The 25646-nt window shown below is 36.9% G+C and overlaps 1 protein-coding gene and 1 pseudogene across 2 annotated transcripts in view; one reads left to right on the top strand and one right to left on the bottom strand.

Annotated features, from left to right (window-relative positions):
• Positions 1-2060: 2060 nt before the first annotated feature.
• LOC126974335 (uncharacterized) lies at positions 2061-4603 on the bottom strand (annotated as a pseudogene).
• Positions 4604-10986: 6383 nt separating this feature from the next.
• Positions 10987-25646, top strand: part of LOC126974277 (gastrula zinc finger protein XlCGF57.1-like) — a 248705-nt gene continuing 234045 nt past the window's right edge. For both annotated transcript variants that reach the window (XR_007731496.1, XM_050821742.1), the window contains exons 1-5: positions 10987-11312; positions 12855-13521; positions 15089-15271; positions 22901-23054; positions 24278-24424. Coding sequence is in view for 1 of the 2 variants with exons in the window: in XM_050821742.1 (XP_050677699.1) it covers positions 11169-11312; positions 12855-13521; positions 15089-15271; positions 22901-23054; positions 24278-24424 (1295 nt within the window). In the remaining variant the exon portion in view is untranslated. The remainder of the gene's footprint in view (positions 11313-12854; positions 13522-15088; positions 15272-22900; positions 23055-24277; positions 24425-25646) is intronic.

Here is a 25646-nt window from a genome sequence, read left to right as displayed (position 1 = left end):
TATAGTAACATGTATGTGGGATATTCCCGCGTTATATGGTTCCATGTCCGTGTTATATAGGGCCTCGAAATCGCGTAATTTCAAAATTTATTATTATATTTATGGCTACCGCGTTATAGGGGGCCTTACTGTAATATATATTAATTACACAATTGTTTAGATTAGCAAGAGCGACATCTCAAGTCAATTTCCTAATATGCAAATATTGGGGTTGAGCAGGTTATCAATTGTAAAATAGATCCTGTAAATAAAGCCAAATCCTGAGAGATGAACAAAGTATACAAGATTTTATCAACGATACGTCACTAGAACGGTTGGCACAGTTGGTAAGAGCGCTCGCACGGAACGTGAGAGTTCGCGGGTTCGAGTCCCAAATTTTATTTGTGTGAAAACATATAAGCTCATTATTGTATTATTATTATAAATAACCTTTAAACATTACTTGTTTAATGTATGGTCGCTAGAGCTGTGTCGATGAGTTACTTGCCTAGGGCCATCTCCACTATGAATCCGCCTCTGTATATGGAGCCCTAAAAATAGCAATAGATTCTAAGCGGTCAAATTAAAATGTATGGTCAGCCGCGTAAATTATTTCGTGTTTGACCTTTTCATTAAGCGACTTCCTAATTAAATGTTTATTCTCACATAAAACTGTGACGCCGGCGCATTTGGTACCATGGAGAAGGTGTATGAGTATGCAAAGACCGCTATTGTTAATTTTAAATTGGAGAGATGCTGTTGTCTGGCACCAATACGAGTCGGTGTGATCATAATTGGATATTTAAATATATTTATTGCTGTAAGTACATTGCCAATTATTTCTGAACTAGTGACAACCCGCTCGTGTGTGCATGTCTGAATGAAAAAACCTCATTTTCAATGTAACTCTATGGGAAATGTTTGAACTTATAACGAATATCTTTAAAACCCTAGAAACACAACGATTTTAAGCTTTACTCATCCAGACCTCTCCAACGATATATTAACGGGGTCTGTACGTATTGTGTTTGTTTTTTATGACAATAAGGGAAAAGACGAGCAGGACGTTCGTCATCAGCCGGAAGACGTCCACTGCTGGACAAAGGCTTCCCCCAAAGATTTCCACTACGATCGGACCTGCGCTGCCCTCATCCAACGTATTCCGGCGATCTTGACCAGATCGTCGGTCCTTACCAACACTGCGTCTTCCGGTACCTGTTCGCCATTCGAGGACTCTTCTGCCCCAACGGCCATCTGTCCATTGAACTATGTGCTCTGCAAACTGCCACTTCTGTTTCGCAACCATTTGGGTCCGTTCACACAGACCGGCTCGGAGAGCATCGGCCTGCTTTTTTCTTTTCACACAGACCGGGTCGTATACGCTTGGAATTGGCCGGAGCGGAGCCGCCAACTATTTCACATCGACCGGCTGGAAGAGATCTGAAAGCGGGTGCGGTTGGATGTGCTCGGAGCCGGTCGGATGCGCTCGGAGTCGGGTGGATACACTACAAAGGCAGTGCCAGTATTCCGCGCAGTCTAAGTTTTGTTTTCGGTGTGTTAACGTGTGCTTTTCGAAACATGGATTTAGATAGCTCCGACGAAGAAATATATTTGTTAGCAAGATTACTTGAAATAGAACATAGGAAACGTAAGCGCAAGCGGAAACAAATATGGGTAAAACATATTTGGAAAAACAGACTAATCCATGGGGAGTTTCACACCATTTTCGAGGAATTGAAGAGAGATAGCCTAAAATTTTATGAGTATTATCGTATGGAATATTGGCAATTTTTGAAATTGACAGATTTGTTAAGAGTACATATAACAAAAAAGACTACAAATTATCGTTGCACCATTACAGCCGAAGAAAGGTTAACGGTAACTTTAAGGTAAATAAAAAACAATTATTTATACTAATCATGTTATTTAGATCACAAAATCACAGCCCTCCATTTATTAAGCATTGTTTACGTTAATGAAATGTAAATTACTTATACTAATCATGTTAAATAACACAAACATCTAAATAGATCACAAAATCACAGCCCTCCATTTATTAAGCTCTATTTACGTTAATGAAATGTAATTAAATAGTACAGATTTGTGTGTGTTTAATTATTATTATTATAATTATTATTGTTTTTGATTGTTTATTATTTTGTATTTTGTGTGCTGGTATTGTACCCGTAAGTAGTCTGATCTGGATAGTTTTGAGGAATATAGGTTTCGTTTGACACTAGGTAAGTAGATTGATTAGTCGATGGCGGTGAATTTATAGACAAAGAATAATTCAAATATTTTCATACAGACTTAATTCAGCTTCATTAACAATGTTAAACACGCGCCTTTTAATTCGTGCTTGGACTTCTTTTGGGAATGTTTCCACTGTATCTGACATAGACAAAAAAAAATTACGTAATGCCTTGTCACGGGGTGTAGTATTTCTTTTTTCTTCAAGATAATCTTCGAAAACCGTAGCAACATCTTTGCTTAAGCGTGGTCTCTTTTTCGAGCCAGAAGTACTTGCAAGCGATTCAACTTCAGAATGGTCAGAACGTTTAGATGATGTCGATGGTGGTGGTATTGGTGTGCCAGGCTCTGAATCATCCGATGATAATGTTACATTAGATATTTGGTTTCGATTGCGAAAAAATGGTATTATAAAAGAAAGTTCTTTTTCAAATTTTATCAATTTGGACGTAGTTGCACCATCGCCACTCTTGCCTTTTCGGTTATAATAGGCTTTTCTGAAGTTATCTCGCAGTTTCTTCCAACGATCCTGGCACTGCGTCACTGGAAAGAACAGAAATGAAAAATTAATAACATAACTCTTTTTTATTTTATAGTTCGTTTTGGTACGGCAGTCTTATATTTCTATTTTGTGTGTTTGTTTTATTTTTACAGATTCCTCATCACTGGTTGCAGTTTCAAAAACTTGTCATTTAATTTTCGAATGGGAATTTCTACAGTTCATTCAATTATTCATGAGACAATCAGAGTAATTTGTGATGTTTTGATGCCCATAGTTATGCAGATGCCAGATGAAGAAATGTGGGAAAAGGTTTCACGTGATTTCTTTAATATTTGGAATTTTCCTAACTGTTTGGGCGCTATAGACGGAAAGCATGTCAATATACAGGCACCAGATAATAGTGGAAGCTTATACTATAATTATAAAAACTTTTTCAGTACAGTGTTACTAGCTGTGGTCGACGCGAAATACAGTTTTTTAATTGTTGATGTCGGATCATATGGTAAAAATAGCGACGGCGGAATTTTACAGAATTCAAAATTTTGGAAAAAACTCAACACCAATAAGTTAAAGCTGCCCCCAAATAAACCTCTACCTAGTACCACTGAAAGCTTACCACATGTTTTTATAGGAGACGAGGCATTTCCTTTGAGCAATAATATATTGCGGCCGTATCCAAGAGAACAAGCAAGAACAGAATTATCAAAAAAAGTATTTAATCTGCGTTTAAGCAGGGCAAGAAAAGTCGTAGAATGTGCATTTGGAATGCTAACTCAAAGATTTGAAATTTATCAAAAACGAATGAAAATTCAGCCGAAGTACTGTGATTTAATTATATTAGCAACTACATGTTTACATAATTTTTTAATAGAAAATCGGACGCCAGGACAAGAGAATGAATTTCACAGCAATATAAATTTATTAACAGCAATAACAGACAATAATAATGAAAACAGTTCTAATAGCGACGCAGTTCTAACCACAAGGAATAAATTTAAGGATTATTTTTCATCAAGTGGTGCTTTAGATTGGCAAGATCAAGTGGCTACGCGAGTTTCTTAAGTTATATTTAATAAAAATTGTCTACTACATAAGTATATTCTAACGATCAGATACTCAAACGAGTTTTTAAAGTAAGGGCGCATTTAAACTCATGTTATTCCTATTTTGACTTTGAATCTAACACGTCGCAGCACGAGTTTAAGAAGCCCTTGCTTTAAAATTCGTTTGAGTATCTGGGGGTAGGTGTAAAACAATGAAAACCTTACTTACCACTTATTCCGAGACATTTGCTAATTTCCTCCCATGCATTGTCTTTCATTATCCGATCGCTATATGATGGCTTGGTTATGTCAAATAAACACTCATATTTTGACACGAGTATTATTAATTTTTCATCATTCATCTTTTCGTACAAGTACGCACAACTATTACGTTCAAATGTTGCTATCAAAATGGCAGTCGGCGCGGCCGCAGCGGGCACGCAATCGGAGCCCATCGGCTGCGCGAGCGAGAAAGAGCACGCAATCGGAGCCGACAGGCTGCGCAAGCGAGAAAGAGCACGCAATCAGAGCCGATCGGCTGCGCGAGCGAGAAAGAGCACGCAAGCGGAGCCGGTCGGCTCCTTTTATTACTTCACACGAAGCGCGTTCAGGCATTTTTAATGACAAAAAAGGTGCAAATGCAAAAATAAACTTTACTACAATCACTCAAAACACTGTTTCCAACGTGATAAAAATCTGCTCTCCTCTCCGAGCCGGTCTGTGTGAACAGACCCTTTGGGCTATGTCGGTAACTTTTGTTCTCCTACGGATCTCCTTATTTCCAAGCATAGCCCTCTCCATTGCCCTCTGAGTGACCATGCTTACTCATAAGGCGCATAGGACGTTCACCTGATGGTTATTGATACGCCCTGCCCGTAACAATGCAGTGCCGCTCAGGATTCATGAAAATCCCAAAAGCTCTGAGCGATTTTATTGTACCAGGTGTCTTTCTATTTTCGTTAATAGTCGAATCAAACCAGTGGGAGGCTTCTTTACACTTTCTCAGAGTTTTTGGTTTCAAATTCAAATGCGAAAAAGTCCCAAGAAGACCTCTTTTACCGTATGGCCAACTATATTACGGGTTTTACTTACATATATGTTTCAGTTGCTTTCGCTGATAGGCACAGCTGATGGTGGAGTGACTCCACCCTTGATGGCAGTACAGGAGGCAATATTAGAGGATAACGCGTCCAAGCCAATCGGGATTCTAGCGTACGCGACCGAGTTGGGGTTCAATGTGATACTTCTATGTGGAGTTTATCGGGTAATACCTACCTATATGCTATTCCAATACTAAAATATTCTGAAATAAATTATTTTAATAGTTCACGTTTAGGTGAGGTTTTTAAGCATCTGGAGTCTCCTTTGCACTGGATGCCGGCTAAATTATGTGTACTACAACGGTGCCCATTTCTGCCGTGAAGCAGTAACGTGTAAGCATTAGTTTTTTTTCGGTCTGAAGGGCGCCGTAGCTAGTGAATTTACTGGGTAAATGAGATTTGACATCTTGTGTGTCTCTAAGTGACGAGCGCAGTTGTAGTGCCGCTCAGAGTGTTTCGGTTTTTCAATAAACTAGAGCGCCACTGCATTGTAATGGGCACGCCGTATCAATTACCATCAGCTGAACGTACTGCTCGTCTCGTCCCTTATTTTCATAAAAAATCTATAATAAACCAGTGGTTTTTAAATCACTATAGAACGAAGACTCCAAATTTAATAGCACATCGTTCACCAAGTGCATTTATAAATAGTACCTATATTACATTAGAAAGGCAGAAAGTTTGACATACCTGCATTAAATTCAGGGCTTTCAAACTTCTGCCCGTATAGTGTATGTATACCTACTATTTATATTCATAGAAGGCGGTCGAAACTATGGAAAATAATTAATGCATGCCCAACATTTGCGGCACGAGCAAAGACAGTGACGTAGTTGTACCAACGCAAAAATCATAGAATTTCCGAAGTTACTTTGACCGAGGAGGAAAAAAATATTAAAAGGCGGTTAGTTTGTATGTACCTAAACTGTAATTGGTCTGCAGTATCGTATTTCGTTAAAATATCCAAATAAAACTGAGGCTTTAATCCAGAGTAGAATCATACCTTCCGCGAGACAATTGAACAGAATAAAAAAAAATTATAGATACCTAACAAAAAAATCTGGCCCTTAATAAGCCCTCGATCTACGTTTCTTTTAATCACTTCGCAGAAGGTTTGAAAAGTAGAATACCACCTCTCGAATAATTCTCTCATTTCACTCAGGACTCGACATAACTACCTCGTTACGCTCGAGATCCAATATGCCCCCCTGGACGTGATACAGTGCTTTACTCCCTTAGTCTAGTCTTAGTTTAATGTCCTATAAATTTTTTCGCTTGGACTTCAGCATTTTCAGGGGTCGAACTTAAGAGTGCGGTTAGCGGGTCACTTAAATTGTTATATTTTTAGCATCAAAACCTTTTATTTATAAACCTGTATTAAGGTTTCACGACCTATTGACCCTGAGTCTTACTCTGATATAAAAAAAGAGTGGGGTACGTATTTACTGGGCCTGACAGCATAATTCCTTAACCTAACCTATTAATTTCACCCATTCAGTGACAGGGTAATCTATCTTGAATGTGATCTAACTTGAAGTCGGCCATTCAAATGGCTTTCGATTCTGACCGGGATTCTACAATTATTTATTTAATATCAATATTATAATATGAAATGACTCTATCTATATATCTAAAAGAGTAAGCTTTTTGGCTAAAGTATCTAATTTTGATGAAATTTTGTATGAATATTCTGAAGTAAGAATCAACAACAATATCTTAATTTTTACGAATATATTGCCTATAAATAAACTTACCTAATTTGTTTTCAGAACGACTTGGCACTTCTGCGGATTTACACGTACTTCGTTATAGCTGCCATTTTCACAACTACCCTCATTTATTCTATAGTAAACGCTGCGATATCTTTGCTCACAAAGCTTATTATTATTTTTAACTTGAGTAAGTGTTATTTTTAATTATTTAGCGAAATGAAATCGGATCATTCGATATTAAATATCATGATCATATAATGCTCATGTCATACAAGTTGACTATGATTCGTTGCCCCGACAGATATTTATCGTATCTCATTAAAGGAACTTTCGTCTAATTTACTACTTTTTAAGTTCATACATGTACTTGGAGTGGCCGTTGAGTTTCTTGTGTGTTCTCACGAGCTCTACTTTTCGCGAATATATTGTAGATTAGAAATATAAAAGTAATATGGCGATTCAAAAGCTTTTTTTAAGCCTAACTGAATAAAGTTTATTTCTACGGATTATATTAAACTCGGTCCAAATTTTTAAATCCGTTTATATTCATGAAAAATATAGCTACTTATTCATATAAATAAACATTCATTTTTACATAAAAAATACAAATCTCGAAATCATCAGAAAAAAATATAGTTGCTGGGTTCTCATTAAGGTGGTTATTATTTATGCAAAACAAAAATTGAGACAAAAGCCGTTAAGAAAATACAACTAGATACTTACATGTATAGATCACTGTTTTTCAAGCTTATTTTTATCGCGACCCCATTACAGGTTTAAATATTCTGGTGGCCCTTTTGTGAGTCAGATAAATAATTTATAATTGAATTAAAAAAACAAGAATAGTTGGAGCTGGCAAGAGATGCTTTTAAATTATTAGTTTTACCTACCTATAGTAATTATTAGTATTATTAGTAGGTACCTTTCGCCACTTCATACCTGTGTGAACTGACATTCTCTTCAATAGTTGACATTAAAACAAAAGGAGAAATAGATTTCTATTCGATTATTGTTAATATTTCAAAAATTGCACCACTATTTGACCCACGGATTGCAAAGCACTATTATAGATGTTTGTACAAATACCCAATTGTGAAGAACATGCTTTTATATTCAGCCTACGATCAATAATGAAAACAATATCTAGTCAACACCTATATTATTATATATTTTTTTCAGTATTCCAAGGATACGTAATCCTTTTGGTTCGGAGTGCAATTGTAGAAATCAGAGAGAATAAATCTTTCAAAAAAGATCAAATAGTTGTTACATACTCTGTAGCAAGCGAGGTGGAAGAGGCTAAAGTAAATATCGAAGCGCCGGCTGTTTCAACACAAACCGAACCTGTAAATGAACTGGACGTGAATAGTGATCGTGATACACCAGAACCAGCCAGCGCTGATTCTGTTGACGAAAAACCTGCCGAAAATCCTCGTGAAACATGAATATATTTACATATTATGTTAAATAATATGTACCTTAGTTAATAAAACATCTGTATTAAATCATTTATGTTTATTATAATTTATGATAAGGTATAGACAAACGCAATCTCGTAATATGAATCTTATTACCTATTACATCTCTTAAGCATGTGTGGATGAAACACTTAAGAGGGGACGCTAGCAGCGTTTTTCCATACAAACGTATTCCCCTTTTTTCTCCCTGGATAATGCTTCTAGAGAGAAGATTTTTTGTCACAAAATCTAGATATGCTAGCGCTATGTCTGTTTGTTTTTTTCAATCAATTAACGACATAAGAATATATGACTCTTCAAACATCGTAGAAAATGCAATGTTTATATCGTCCTGTTCAGACGAATACGTAACAAATTTAAAAGGTTTTTAAGGAAAAAGGAAAACGTACCGACATAGATTCGTTATTCCTGAAAATATTGTATCAAAATTTTTTTTGGTAGGTTCAATATTCTAGAGGAAAACAGGGGAATACGAAACCTCTATTTAGTCAAAATTTTGTAGGTAAAATCGGTCTGAGCTGCATTAATTGTTCCTATCGCACTCTTCGGGGGAAGGCTGGAGGTGAGGGGCGTTGGTTGGCCAGTCCGGAGTATGACTTATGAGTTATGCACATAATATATAGTGCATCGCCCAGATACTATGGGTTTGCTTATCGATTTAGTAGAATTTATTTATGGATAATTTTCGTGAATGTGAGATGTATTGTATGACTGAATCATCAGTCATCAATTAATACATGATGAATCAATATAAGTTACCTACAGACAGACAAATTAGACAGGCTACCACAAGTATAAAGGCGCGTTTCCACTGACACGGAGCTGGGCGAAACTGAACTAGAAAAGATCAAGCACAGCTGCTTCCATCAGCGACATGGAGTAGAGATTTTGTGTAGGTACCGATAATAGATAATGAATATATTTATTTTGATATATAGGTACTGTAACTGTACTAAAATAAAATATGTAAAAGGGGGTGCTTATTAGTACACACAAAAGATAATATAGTTATTTTTATAATTGGAATACGACCGTCAATCAATTCGGGTAGCAGGCATTCGTAGAATTTTTTTCTAGTTTTGCTTGCATTTTCGCATAGATCCGACATCTTTTTCAATTGTTATTTACTTAGGGCTCCATAAAACAATATAATAGAATTTTGACTGTGTAAACAGGATAAATGAAATGATAAAACATTAGACCTTTCATAGTTATCATTAGTAACATGATAAATAATCATTGTGATGCTCTTCAATTTTAACATATTTTTGTGAAGTGTACAAATATCAGTCATTTTATTTTCTATTCCATCTTCCGTTTTATATATTTTAGTAATAAATTTGCTTAACAAAAGGCAAAGAACTTAAACTGGAATTGTTAACGAACTCTGAAAATATTAATATCTTATCTTATTATTAAAAGTAAAAACACATTGCGTTATTGAGTACAGTAGATGCATCAAACCACGGACACTGTAAATAAATTAAGGTATTATCCGAGCATTTTATTACTGATTGTAAAAATACATATAGAAATATGTTAAATAACTTTTATTTAAAAAACACTAAGCAGAGATTCCGATAACAGTTTAGAGACTGAGCGTTTGGCGATTAAATAAAACTACTGCTTGACTATGAGGAATATGTGGAAGATATATGATTTATTAAAAAGTTACATGATATATATACAAAATCCTTAAAACTAGTTACCCAATTACAATACGAAAATACACACCAATACTAAATCTTACATTTTAACCAATAGTAAAACGTTTCATTCAATAAGAATTGAGAATAATATTATGTGTTCTATCTCGCTCTAAAACTAATGCTATCGCAGTTTGTGTAAACTCGATGTCAATGAGCATTCCGCACCTACTCTGTTGCTCATTGATTAGAATTGCATGAATAGCGATCGACGCCCGAGTCCCGACGCGTCATTCGAGGACGCTCGGCCTTGCTGTGCGGTTGTGTAACGCGAAGCATATATAAGATCACGTGAGTATATCTGCGGTCGTCGAGAGAAAGTACGATGCTTGAAACTTCACTGAGATGACTACTGGTGATCTGTATGATTCTATGAGTTGATGTACAGCATTATGAAATGGAGATCATCAGAGCTAATATTACGTTATACAAAATAAAATGTTCGTATCAGAACGAATCTTTCGGCATACGCTTATTACAGTTATCATGCCCGATTACTATTTCTACGATCTATAATGCTACGTTACAAGTTAGCTATTAGACATTTGTATTAATTGATATTATTGGTTGTAGGTACAGCTACAACAGGATCATCCAGCCACCACAAGTAGCGCCCGTTCACGAGCAAGAAGCATGAACTAGCCATCGCCTCCCGGGACTATATTGTAGGAAAGAGAACGACCCGACCCACAAAGCTGCCACATCAGCGGCATTTAAAAGCGAGCACAACGAAGCCTGTCACGATAACTCAACCAAATAACAAAAATTATATTTATATACCTACCCATTATACAAATAAGTTACTTATAAAAGTTAAAAAGTTTGAGTAATCTTAATTATTCTGTTGTACCTATACTTCTAAATATATTAATGGTAATTGTATTAAATTGTAAATAATGTACAGTAGGTACCTAATGCATTTTGTCTGTTACAGTAGTTTTCATGTAATTTCTCTATCTATTTATCTACTTGAGATGAGATATCTAGGTATATCAAATATCAAAATATCTTGTGGCACATCTTGTAACGCTATTTGTTTTCCTACCTTGAAATAAATAAAACCACTTCAATGTGGAAAATGCAAGAAAGATTACAATATGAAAATTTTTTTAAACATAAGTGTGCGAGCCAAAATCTCCAAAAAAAAGGTGTGGAAAAAAAACGATTGACAGTTTACACTTGACAGTTGATTTTGGACAACTTCACACTTGTGAGTTTTGCTGTGATAGGTGTTTTGCTGTTTTAATTTATATACATACCAGCTATAATTTACTATTTGAATAAAATTTAAAACATTATGAGGTTATTTATAATATTTACAGATGAAACTAAAACATAATATTAAATACATAATTAGCGCTTTAAAGTTATTTAATTGGGCGTCGGCATATAATTAAAATGGAAATAGTCGATGTTAAAGATTTGTGCAGAACTTGTATGAAAAGTAATTTGATTATGGAAGATTTGTTTACACCAATTAAGTTGGATGATAATAATTTGTTAGTATTTTCTGATATTCTGGTGGCCTCAACTTCTTTGCAGGTGAGCATTCAAACATTAATTAATGAGGTTTAATTTGGTTATCGTATTTAAAAGAGTCCTTATTATATTGGCCCTAACTCGAACAGTTCGTAGTAGATCTTTAATTTCTGACCTGGACGTCTATCTCTTACACATACTGGTTTCTCTACTATATATAACATATATACACATACAATAGAAACAGTTTAGACTTGTTCTTGCTCGGACATCGAAAGGAGCGCGCTCCGATCTACTTCAATCAATGTAATGTACTAGTTTGGTCTCCTAGTACTATTTGTACACTAGTACATTGGACGACACAAGAAAGTTATGCGGTTTATATTTGATTTTCCTTCATACTTAGCAGGCTTAGGACTGTCATTATATTATTATTCCACACAGAATATAAACACTGGTCTAATCTTCGAATAAAACTAATAAGAAAGTAACTACTATGAATAAATCAACAAAAATTCCCAGAAATAATATAATAGCAACCACACAACATTAATTCAAATAAACCAAAATAGCCAGTATTTCGGAACATATAAAGACCGAATCCTTGATAAATAGAACTAGGTGACTAATTCCCATGTTCTAAGCTTCACGTCTCTGATTCATACTTGGTCAGTCCGAGCAGAGTTGGTACTATACTACAATGTACTAGATGAACAAAGTCGTATAAGCTGAAGGAATAGTTCATTCTCATTCTGTGTTAGAAATTAATTCTTAATAGTACTTAGTACATGAACTACACAAGTCTAAAACAGATTAAATTTATTATTATATAGTTAATCTCATGAGATAATTATGAAATGGTTTCATGTGGTAATTTCTATTGAATTATTGATTTAGTTAATTAAACCTCTCAATTTAACTGTAAGTTTTGTAAATAAACTTGGCTTATAAATGATAACATATATTATGAAAGGAATTATACACTTCATTTCAATTTTTGACTTGCATACACCAGTTAAGATATATTATGCATGTTAGTGTAGGCAGACATTTAAATGTTAAAAAAAAATTTTTGGAAAATACAAAATGAATGAAAGTATACAAAAGTGCATTATGTTCTTTACTGCTTGATGGTTGTTGGAATAGATGAAAAAAATTGATAGTTTGTTGTATTTGATTTGAATCATATGGGCTATGACAACAATTTTATGGTTTGAAATTGACACATGGTGATCTGATGTTAGTACCACACACTCCAGCATTGTGTACCAAATAATTATAGGTCAGATGTGATAATCTGAACAAATCATTAAATAAATTTATTATTAAGATTTGTGATGAGGTAAAAAGGGGTATATTAAAAGTTAAAGGTGACAAAACCTTTGTTTTTCTTGATTGCTGCTTGCCGCCATTTTGGTATTTTTTTTTGCAAATGCTACATATTGTAGATTGTAGTGTATATAATATGTAACTATACGATACTTATATAAACAAAAATTTCAAATAATATGGTTAGAACTCTAATTACACAGTTTTATTTGGAGGTAAAGAGTGCAATACAGATAAAAATAGTCCATAGAGTGATCTTACTAAAAATAATTACAGGTGCAGAAGGAAGATGGCTTACCCCAAAGAATATGTGATTCATGTGCAAACATATTAAAGCTCATAGCCACATTTAGAAACCAAGCAATCCAAACTGAAAAAGAATTACAAAAGCTTTTGCTTGTTAGCAAAATTAAAAATGAAGTCAGTGATATAGAACTTAAAGATGAAATAGACTCAGAATACTTTAATGATTGTGAAGATTTTTTTATTGACACAAAGGACGAAGTTAAAGAGACAAACTCAAAAAAACATGAATCTAAAATAGCATGTGCACAATGCAGCAAGACATTTTTCCGACAGACATCATTGGAAAAGCATATATCAAAACGCCACACTATAAGTAATGAAGTTTTAAACAACTTAAAAGTTGAATACACTCCGGATTTATTCACATGTTCCCAATGTTTAAAGACCTTTAAGTCGGAGAAATTACTGGCCACTCATTTGAAACAACACAGGACATATGAGCATTTTATGTGTGATAATTGTAACAAAGTATTATCATCGAAAACTTTACTAAGGCGTCATATGAAGCTGCACACAGATGAGAGACCGTTTAAATGTTCTGAGTGTCCTAAAAGTTACTCTCGACATGATCAGTTGTCAGAGCATGTTAATAAGCATAAGAAAGTTAAGTCATACATCTGCCCACATTGTGATAAATGTAAGTATTAGACAAAAAATTGTAAGCAATTTGTTATGTTTTTATAGTGGTTACTCTCACTTCGGGGATTAATTACACAAATAAAACCGAAAACAAAATTTTATGAACGATGCAGGTTCAAGTCCTGCAACATAACAAATTTCTTAGATTTGCAAGAGCAACAACTCAAGTCAATTTCCTAAAATGCAAATATTGGGGTTGAGCAGGTTATCAATGGTAAAGTAGATCCTGTAGATGAAGCCACAAACTGAGAGTTGAACAAAGCATACAAGATTTTATTAATGATATGTCACTCAAATGGTTGGCTCAGTTGGAAAGAGTGCTAGCACTGAAGAGAGGTTGCAGGTTTGAGTCCCACATCATTCATAAAATTTTGTTTTTGGTTTTATTTGTGTAACAAAAAATTTGTGTTTGCTAACATCCTCAAGTAGGGAGAAATAAGTAAATCTTTACAACTTCTCTTCCATGTGTCATCAAGCCAATGGAACTATATAACAGCTATGTTTTCATGTTGAAACAGAACAGATACCAAAAAACATGACCTTCTATTCTTCTTCTATATTTTTGTTAATGCACCTATTACATCAATAGATTATCTATAAATTATGTAACATGAATTTCATGATTCTTTGTCCCATCCCCCATCCTTGGTCTGGCAATACATATCCCTGACAACTTTTATACATCCTACAAAAATTTACATCAATCAAATAAGAAGGAGATTACTTCATTCAGTTCCTTGAGCATAAATCATTTGGATTATTATATTTAATTAAAATGTCCATTGTTTCTAATAAGAATGTGTTAATCTAATTAGTAAAATGGAACACTCATATTTCTGTGAGGTGTTATGGCAGATAGTACTAGGCTAATTTTAATATATAATCATCTTTTTCTATTCATTATGCATCAGATGAATAAATTTTATTCCACATTCCATGCAATAAAAATTGTTGATTATAATGACATTATTAACAAGATGCTCTATAGAGCTGAGATCAGTCAATCTGACTTAACAATTCCCGGATATTATTGTAGGTAGTATGAAGGATAGAGGCAAGGAGAATCATCAGTGTATATGAAAAAATATCTAACATAATGCATTACATTAGGGTGGGGCTACAGTAGGATCAGCGTAAATAATACTAATCACTGTAGGTGCATGTTTCCCTATAATAATTATTTAAGGTTATATTTACTACATTATTTTGTACAACAAAAGTTGTTGAAATTTTCAATAAATAACACTTTAGTCGACAATAATATTATATTTTTTAACTCGGCATTAATCTATTTGTTTACATTGGCTACATTCACCATACTTCATACCATACCCTGTGCCTACACCAGCACCATTGTGAAAGGTTGTTGAACCATTATTTACAGCATAAGCTGGACACTTTTTCAACTTTTCTCCCTTATCAGATGATTCTCCTTGCCTCTACCCTCCACAGCTCATAACTTTAATAAGCCGTCTGATAAGAGATCATAGATCTGACTATGACACCTATCAACTTTTAACAACTTACTGTAGGCATAAAGATATCTTAATTTGTAATTTTTTTAGCTTTTTCTCAGCTATGTTCTCTGAAGGACCACAAAAGAATACACACTGGAGAAACACCATTTCTATGTTCAGAATGTGGCAGAGGTTTCAACAACAATTCAAATTTACGTCAACATCTCTTGAGGCATACCGGTGTTAAGCCGTTTATGTGTTCATTGTGCCCAAAAAGTTTTTGCACTAAAGGTTGGTGAGAAATGTTTCTTTTTTGTTATATTGCTTTATTGAAGGATCTTAATCTCTGATATTCAGAACGCAGATAGAGTTTCGAGTTTTACATTTCACTTAAATCAGGCCAGTCTCACTCCCCTTGCAGATATCGAAATCGCAAGTACGCGCGTCGGCCACGCCAGCGTGGCTATCCAGTAGGGACAACTTACAGACAGTTCTTCCTTTCACTTCCTAAAGATGCTGACATGTAACAATTTGATTTATTCACTTTTTTTACGAGTTGTAAACAAAGTGAATTAAAATATACCAGATTATTATTATTAAATATTATGCCGGTTGAGTTTGTATTTTGTCTGTGATGAAAAAAAAATCAATATTGTTAACATTTTTTTAAACAAAAAGAACATTTAAGTTTTGTTTATGTAATATCTACTAACTTTGAAATACCTGAGGGCCTACCATCAACTTTTAATAAGCGATGCGATTCCGATGCAGCTCAGTTTAAATACCTAAACTGAATCGCTAAAATTCGTACCATGAAATGCCTTTTACTAAATGACGTTTGTATCACTTATGAAGAATGAGCGAATTAAATTTGTCTGTGGTCTGCGGTGTGAGAAAGAGATGACGCTCTACAGTCGTTGCATAAGTTTGTCTTTATTACTCAAACCATATGCGTTGCGTTTCGAAACCTAAAATGGTATGATTTTAGCGGTTTTTTTTTGCATAGATAATACTAAAAATACATTTTAAAATTGCGCTTTATAGCGTCAAATTATGAACCATTAAGCCCTTTTTTGTACTTATTAAATAATAGTAATATAATTAAATATAGTTCTTTGAATTACAAATTAAATGTTTGCTTAGGTGTTTTCGTAAAAATAAAGAGTTATGAACGCACCTCCATTGATGTTTGATTTGACAGAAGCACAGAGTACTTACATTTTTTTTAATTCGTTCTTGTGAACAGGCTATAGCCCGGGCCCTTACTGCCTCGTTTAGTATTTTCATATTTATTTTTATTTTCAGTATTTTGTTTAACAAAAAAGTCCAATAAAGTATTCTCATCTCATCTTTCATCAATAAAATTTTCCATTTCTGTATGTTTTCACTATTTTTTAAAAGTTATTAACAACACGATTCACTTTTCTCTAAGGAAGTAGCAACTTTTTTCGAATCGCTCACTTGGACACATAAGCTTTCCAGTTTAGGTTGAAATATTACCTCATGGTACGAATGAATGAACGAACTAAATCAGTTTGCTATTCAATTGACATCATTTTAGACATTCAATTGACATCATTGCGATTTAATCAGTTGATTTGACGTCAACCTAAAATAGATAGCTCTTATCACGTCGTGGTACGAAATAGCAAAGTAGTTCATTTTAGGTTATGGTTATGGTTTGTAAAGTGGCTTTGATCCAGTTCATTTCAGCCCTGTTACACTGCGACCAATGTGATCTATTGTGATAGCCACTGTTAACTATAGCTCACTGCAAACAATGATTCTTTTCATGAATCTTATTCTGTCTTTTGCAGTGAGCTGACATATCTCAAATGGTTGAAGAATTAGACTTCCCAAAGAGATGCTACGTTTACGCATTAAAGGACCATATTCAGAGAGAATGTGAAGCGGGGTTTCATCTGCACTATTACAGAATCTACACGCTCTGCAATCTCTGTCACCTAAGATTGAGAAGTGTTTGTTTAATCTGCAGTGCCCCGTTAATGTCCTGGTTAATATGCGTAAGTTTTCTCTACTTAGCCCTAGTGCCTCATTCGCAGCCTTTTTGTTGAAGGCTTGGATTAGGGTTTTGGAATGGGTTAACCCCGGAGTGTTGCTCCAGAGTTTAATGCACTCTTGTGAACATGATGTATCAAGGGTTGATTTAACAAGACTCCTTGGGACACCACAGAAGGGTTCAGGGCCAAATTGAGTGCTTTTAGCACCAATTCTTTGAATGTTCGTCGGCGCATTCATTCCCTTCGATCCCTGCATGTCCTGGAACCCATCGAAGTGTAACTCTATTTATTCCTCCCAGAGTATTCAGTATAGTCCGGCAGTTGTCTACAAGCTTTGAGACTGTTCTGTTGGAGTCTATAGCGGACAGAGCCGCCTGACTATCTGTGTGGATATAAATACACTTGCCGACGTAGCCTTTATTTAGGATGGTTTCCGCACATTCTATTATGGCATATACCTCCTAGACCGGAACGGAAAACCTAGACTGGAAAACGGAGGCAAGATTTCCCAAGTTGACAGATTTGCCAAATTTGGGGCACTCTCCGAAGATTCCACAGCCAACGTCAGAACCCGACTTGGATCCATCGGTATACCATTTAAGGCTCCCTTTTTTCCAAGTAATTCGCTTGTTTAACCAGTCCTCTCTTGTGGGGAATAAATATTAAAGTTGTTGATGAAGTCAAATTTCGGCAGCATGGCGTCCCTCACCATGTCTAATACAAGACTTCTCAGTAAGGATTGCTCAAATAGCCGCAGCGAGTTTGAGAGCCCGTTAGTCCGCATATGGGTCATTATTTTATGCATGCTGGTCCTCGCCTCCTTTTGTAGATATAGGTTTAGGGGCGGCAGGTTTAGAAGTGCATTTAGGGCTGCTCCCGGCGTGGACGTCATGGCTCCTGTTGTTATCGCGCAAGCAGTTCTTTGAAGGCTTCCTAATTTGTCAATAACGGTCTTTTGGGCAATTTTTCTGCACCAGACCACAGAGCCATATGATATAAGTGGTCTTACAATGGCTGTGTACAGCCAAAGGGCCATGTTGGGCTTTAGACCCCATTTTTAGCCGACAAGACGACTACAACTACTTAAGGCAAATTTTGCCTTTTGCACAATACCGTCCACTTAATTATTCCAGGTAAGTTTCTGGTCTAAAGTAAGTCCCAGATATTTTACCTTGCCGGAAAACGGTTTAGATATATTATTCAGTCGCGGAGATATGAGGTCTTCCAACTTCCCCTTCCTTGTGAAAGGAACCAGGACAGTTTTGTCAGCATTAACCGCCAGTTCATTTTCTTGGCACCATTTGGATATTATGTTAAGCGCTTTCTGTATAACGAGATGGTACTTTGGCTGTCGCCTCGAATCATTATCACTAGGTCATCAGCATAACCTTGAGTGTCGATTCGAAGTTCATCCATCTTATAGAGAAGCCCATCAATGACAAGGGTCCATAGTAGAGGCGAAATGACGCCTCCTTGTGGACATCCTTTTGTGGTCATTACATCAAGAGAGACTCCATGTAGCCTCAATCTAACAATTCTACTTGAGAGCATCGACTTAACCCATTTGACCGTGGTAGAGTCGGCCATTTTATCGGCTAAAGCTCTAACTAAGGCCTTTATGGGTGTTTTATCAAAAGCTCCTTCAATGTCTAGGAAGGCGCAAAGCACAATTTGTTTGTCCTCAAGTGCCCTTTCTACCCTGTCTACGAGTTGTAATAGGGCGGTTTCAGTAGATCTACCTTTACAATAGTCATGTTGAGTACGGTGGATGGGGTTATTAGGTAAAACCTTGTCTCTGATGTAACTGTCTATCACCTTCTCCATACCTTTCAATAAGGATGAGGTAAGGCTGATTGGTCGGAAGGATTTTGGAATTGAGTAGTCCTTTCTGCCAGCCTTTGGAATAAACAGTACCTTGACCTTAGTCCACTGTTCTGGGATGTGTCCAGCTGCAAAGCTCGCTCTGTAGATCCTGAATAAATGTGGAAGGAGAATGTCAATTCCTTTCTGCAGCAAGATAGGAAGGATGCCATCCTCCCCACTTGCTTTGTATGGTTGGAACGATTTAATTGCCCATTTCACCTGTGCCGGTCTTATTACTTTGGCGGACATACACCAGTCCTCCCTACGAGATCTATATGGTGTACTCGCCTTAAGTTCTTCAACCTCAAGATTGAGCGCGCCATTCGAAATCGGTTCAGACTAGAAGTTCCAAGGTTTCCTTCTCATCGGATCTGAAGGTCCCATCTGGTCTTTTCAGAAGTCCCAGTTGGTTCGGGCGTGTTTTCGAGAGCATTTTATGAAGTATTGCACCTTGAGTCGTACTCATGACGTCCTCACATAGCTTCCTCCATGATGCTCTGCGGGCCCTCCTTATTTCTTTATTGTATTCCGTCAAGGCTTTTGTGTAAACTGACCAGTTTTTGGTGTTTTTAGCCTTGTTGAATAATATTCGGGTTTTCTTTCTAAAGTTTTCAAGCTTAGAGTTCCACCACGGTACTTCTCGATTCGAGGTCTTGGTTTCTAGTGGACAGTTCGTTTCATAGGCATCTATAATACCTTGCGTCAGCGCCGACACGGCTAGATCAAGGCTCTCTACGGACTTGATACTCTTCGGAATTGATTCTAGGTTCCGCCTTAGGTTTACCTGGTAGGTGTCCCAGGTAGTCCGTCTCGGATTCCTAAAGGTTATGGTTCGGCAGTCAAAAGTGGCTGCTAAAGAAAAAGTTATGTGTTTGTGGTCGGACATGGAGTTTTCATTACTTACATTCCAGTTTAGGATGTGTCTGGCAAGATTTTCCGTAGCGAAGGTTATGTCTAAAACTTCCTGCCTTGCTCGGTTACAAAGGTAGGAGTACAACCTATGTTAAGAAGGTCAAGATGGTTAGAGTTAAGGAAATCATTTAGAATCTCACCTCTATTATTGATGTTGGTGCTCCCCCATGCGGAGTGGTGAGCGTTGACATCGCACCCAACCAGTAGTTCGGCCTTGTGCTTCCGCGCACTCTAGACCCAGTCCACCCTTTGAAATTTACATAAGCCGCCACTGAGTCGTCGGAGCATAACTCTGTAACAGGCAAGAACTCAACATTTTTGTTAAAGATTATGCAAGCTCGAGGCCGCACACCACCGGCGTAAAATAAGGTCTTACCAGCAGAATTTAGTCCTAGGATGGAAGTGCCAGCAACCCAAGGTTCTTGAATGATGGCGAGGTCTGCTGTTCTTTCTCCAAGACAGCGGTCCATTACTGCAGTGGCAGCTAGAGCATGGTGGAGGTTAGCTTAAAGAATCCTCGCCGGTTGACCCTTGGGTGCCATTTTTAGGGCTTTTTGCCTTTTGCAGGTCTAATCGTCCTTTTGTGCGGTTTTTCACCGCGAGGACGTCCGGCCTGCGATTTGTCCTTAGTTGGACCTGTAGTTATCGGTCCAGCTCTGACAGAGGAAACCGAGGCTCCCATTCCAGATGTACTTGGATCTTCTGTCAGTGCTGGAATAGATATAGTTGGCGTACCATCTCCGGAGGTGCCCGGAGCGTTCTGTACCCCTACCTGGGCCAGTGCCCACCCTTGTGGGACTGTTGGGTCCGTAGAGGTTGCAAGAGTTTTGGAAGTTCCACTCTTAAATTTGAAGCTCACCCTCTTGAATCCACTGATCGCTTTGGACTCCACAGCTTTCAGGGCTTCAGCAGACTGGTCGTCAACGTTGAAGGTCGTAACTCGGTCTCGACCTTGTCATATAGCACCTTCCAGAGCTCTGTGTTGAGTCCTTCGTTCTGTACCCGCAGTAGGGAGAGCGCTTCATCTACGCTAGATGCTTCGCTCTCCGGAATAAAAGTTGTGACCGTTTGAGGTTTTGGCAGTTCTTTCTCGTCCATAATGGAGAGCTGCGCCTCGGGCCACGGTTTTAAATTGGGAACTTCTCCCACTAGCCAGTCTTGACTTTTTTGATCAGCGAACGTGATCAAAATCGAGCCTGGCCTGTGTGAGAAGCCCAGAAACTGTTCCTCACTCATAGCGAATTACGGATCCCTAATCGTGTGGAACCTACTGTGTCCTTGTAACTGGGTTCAATGACACCAGCTTGCTCGGTCTGAGGAATCAACCTACTCGTTTTGCGAGGTTGCAACTTGGGAGAGTCTTCTTCAGAGTGTGTGCGCTTTAGCGCTTTCAGCTCAGGGGTAGGCCTCTCCTTTAGGATTTGGTCCCAAGGCTTCCTGCATAGGGCGAGGGCCTCTTCGGCTCTCTCTTGGGAGCCTCATCAGTCTGGGCCGTCGGTTGGGGCAATCTGAAGCGCTTGATGCACTTTCCTCTACCACCTGTCTCGGCTCCTCGACATTCGAGTGTGACGCGGGTGGAGAGCACAGCAAAGCCCTTTCCAAAGCGTCTACTATTCCAATATTCTTCCCAGGAGGGTCTCCTCCTTAATGGGTTTAAGTTTTTTTTTGGTTGGTCCATATAAGTCCCACGAGTTGCTAGGGAAAGGAAAGTCACGGACAGCAAAGCCCCGCATGCCGCCCGAAGGGCTGGGTACTACTCCGATTCGCCCCGGTTTCGGAGAGACACCGTTTAAGACTGAGCATCCCCTCAGCCACGCATCCATCGGCACGGCATGTATGACACCTTGGATTGGGTTTTTGAGAGATTCTTAGCCATCAGCCAGCGACAGACCATATTTCTACAGAAAGTCACTAACAAGTACCCAGGATGCACCGGCCAGTAGTCTTCATTCCGGGAGAATAGAACATTCCACCTCGGACTGAAGGCCCTTTAGCACACGTGGAGGTAATCCCTCATTTTAGGTTGTCAATTGAATCGCAATAACAGTTCATGGTAGGCCCGCTGACCTGACTAAGATCTGATCGACGTAATCAGAAAAGTGTAGTAGGCCTTGACGTTTTTGTCACGTAAACATGGCATTTTCCATACAAGTTTTTTTTTTATGGAAAAAGACACTTATGAGTGTTTGGGTCTTCGCGAATGAAAAGTGCTCACGGCTGGCCCATTATTTGCTGCAACACAAGAAGAATCACACGAAGTTCTTTAATAACAAGACTGCACAGTGTATAATCAACCAGCATCATTTGATATCAATTAAATCACCATCTTTGCGCTACTTTTGAAGTATATATGGTATCCTCTGTGAGCTCCTATTTCCGCAATTAAACCATATATGGGTCTATTTTGCGTGCACTATTGGCCAGTTACTCCAGCTCCTTCCAGAAGCTCAGAACATTCCTGGGGTGTTCACAGACTTCCTGGAGAAACCTCATATTAGTTAAGGTTTTTGCCCGTTGGTTGGCCACCCATGCACATTCCAGGATTACGTGAGCGACCGTTTCGTCCTCGGCTAGACAGCCTCTGCACTTAGGAATGTCTGTTACGGCAATTGTGAAAAGTTGCTTGTTTAGTGATGTGTGACCCGTTAGGGTGCCCACCATTATACGGATGTCATGTCTGTTACGGCTGATAAGTCTACGTGTCAATTTGGGCGACAGTGCAGGTATCGTTCCTTTCAACTGTCTAAATTGTCTTGAAACATTCATCCATTAGGTGTTGTGCATTTGGCTGAAGGGACCAATCGGTTTGCATTAAATAATTATTACTTTTTAAATATTCAGCTTTTCTAAATTGAAATTTAATTTTAGGTTTAGGTTTAAATAACTTCAAACTAAACTCACCTTCAAATTCACCTGAAGGTTAAGTTGAAAGTTTAACTTCAACAGTGACAATAGTGGCAACAGTGATAACGGTGACAACATTATCTTAGTAAAAATTAAAGTTACTCGTAAAAGTATTTATCGAAGTACGATAACGGTACGAAAATGATAACAAGAACTATGTAGATATAGGAGTACAAGAAGAAGAAGGGTTTGGAAGTATAACATTATGTTGTGATTGCAGGGCAACTAAAGAGCCATTCGGATACACACACAGGTGTTCACCCGTACAAATGTCATGAGTGTGGCGCGTCCTTTACTAAACTCAACTCATTGAAGAAGCACAGCATGATACACCTTGGCATCAAGCCTTTCTCGTGTGACACTTGTAATACAAGGTATAAATTTAATCATACTTATATATTAAATGCAGTTTTATATCATATTTACAACCATTTCAAATTCGAATTCATTTTCTTTTGTCATCAATAATTGTTTAGATTTTGAGCGAGCGGCATCTCAAGTCAATTTGCTAATATTCAATTATTGGGGTTGAGCAGGAACTGTAAAGTAGATCCTGTAGATGGAGCCACAACTTGAGAGTTGATTAAGATATACCAAAATTTACGATCCTTGCGTACGTGAACGGTTGGCTCAGTTGGAAAGAGGACTCGGACGGAACCCAAGAGGTCTGACACCCGCATCGTTCATAAATTTTGGTTACAAATTTTATTTCTATAATCAATAATTAGGACAATTATATAACAAAACATACAACATTAAGGACATAAGCGACATTAAAATGCTTAGTTTGTTCAAATTAAAAGTAATATTAGTAACTAGATAAAATAGCAAATGATATTAAAAATTATTTAAATTGGAAAGGGTGGTTTATAAGCCTAGTGCCTATTGGCTGTTCGACATTGTCATAAAAAGGCATTTATTATCTTAAATTTGATTCCTTTTGAATTATTTTTGATGTCATTTCAAATATACTAGATACTACTACCGCTTCAGAAACAAATGGCGCTCTGAGAGAAAAGAGGCGGCGCAAGAAACTCTCCCAGCATTTTTTTCCGCTCTTTTTAATGAAATACACAATATTGCACTGTCATTGCTATTGCTATAAAATAAGTAATCATAATCTAGTTCCAGGCTCTCGGCTCACTTAGATATTCAGTTGTGGGGTTGTAGGATTTACGACAAAGCCATTTTATTATAACACATTTAAACTTATTTATAGATAAGTACCTAAGTATGAGACAGTGGTTGGGACTTATATAAATAAAAGTGTATACTTAAAGCTATTATGTATCTTATGAAGCCTAATAGAATTAGTTACAAGCATCCCCTTATTTCTACTGTTATAATAATTAAAGTCACTATTAAGAGCAAAAAGGTGATGATTTTTGTGAATTGAAACGTACTTATATTAAATTTTCATAAATGTACTGACAATTATAATAACAGTTATAATATTTATTTTTTAAATTTTTCTATGAGGGACTGTCTTTATTTCTTATTGTATTATCATCTCTATCAGACTTATTTAATTTCTGAATGTGCCTTACGTAATATTTGCTCTGGTAGTATGTTATTGATGAAGTGTATGTTTAATCAGTTTCACAAGCAAGGACCATCTGAAGCGACATCAGCGCATCCACACGGGGGAGAAACCGTACAAGTGCACGCACTGTGAGCGTGCATTCACGCAGAGCAACGATCTCGTCAAACATCTGCGAATCCACATCGGACAGAACGTCTACCAGTACGTATCTACGATATGGTTAAACTATTAAAACTTTCGTAAGACATTATTATCTTATTTATTAATAGGGCTTTACACACGTTTTATCGGTGTGGGTACCGACTAGATTCGAACCATTCAGAGGTCCTTCATCAGGGTGAGTGTAGTGGGTTCGCGATAATGTCCCGTCTCTTACTGCGGACTTGGGCTCGTAGTGCGCGGTTTGACAGGGCGGGGGCGCCGGTGCTGATGACTAGCACGGTATCACTGACACTGTGTCACTATTGGTGTCCACGGGTGCACAAAATATACAATGTTCACTACGTGATCATCGGAACTATGGGTCTTATTGATGCGTTTAGTAAAACTGGTAAAACTAGTCAGTATCCACACCGATAAAACGTGTGTAAAGCCCTATTAATAAGTAGGACATAGTTCTTTGAAATTTAGAGACTTTTTAGATAAAATACTTAGGATTAAACTGGAATCCTATTAATATTATGAATGTGAAAGTTTGTATGTCTGGATGTATGTTTGAACTTTTTTAACGCAAACACTACTAAATGAATTTAGATGAAACTTTGCAATAATATAGCTTACACACCAGAATAACATAAAGGCTATAATTTATAAAAATATTGTGTGAATTATCTATACATTTAAATAAAATTGTAGTGTCTGTTTGTAATATTGAAATAATCGTTTTTTACTAAATGTATATTATGAATATAATATATACGGTACATACACCAAAATAACATTTTTTACAATTTTTGTCTGTCTGTTTGTTCCGGCTAATCCGGCGACTTTTATTGGCAGGTAGCTGATGTAATAAGGAGTAACTTAGGCTACGTTTATTTTAGAAAAGTAAAGCATTGTCCAAGAAACGGTCTAACTCTAAAAATAATTTATGTGGCAAAACAACGTTTGCCGGGTTAGCTAGTGCTTACATATTTCGGAAAATTAAAACATTTTTTTTTTCATTTATCCTGACGTGAACAATACTTACTACCTCTGATGTAGTTAATCGTTGCTCTAAAAATATTAACATCTACTATTTCTCTTAGATAAATAATAATGACAAATAATGTTTGTCATAATAATTAATAGGAATTGAATTTGCAAATAAAATTTATATTTGTATTAACCATTTACGCTGAGAAGTCGACATGTTTTTGAACTCTTGTAGCGAATAAATTCGGTATCGCACAAAGCCATACCCGCGAGTTCTTAAATAGCCAGT

The sequence above is a fragment of the Leptidea sinapis genome, chromosome 32, assembly GCF_905404315.1.
Source record: "Leptidea sinapis chromosome 32, ilLepSina1.1, whole genome shotgun sequence".
Lineage (NCBI taxonomy): Eukaryota > Metazoa > Arthropoda > Insecta > Lepidoptera > Pieridae > Leptidea > Leptidea sinapis.
This window is presented reverse-complemented; position numbering and strand designations above follow the sequence as displayed.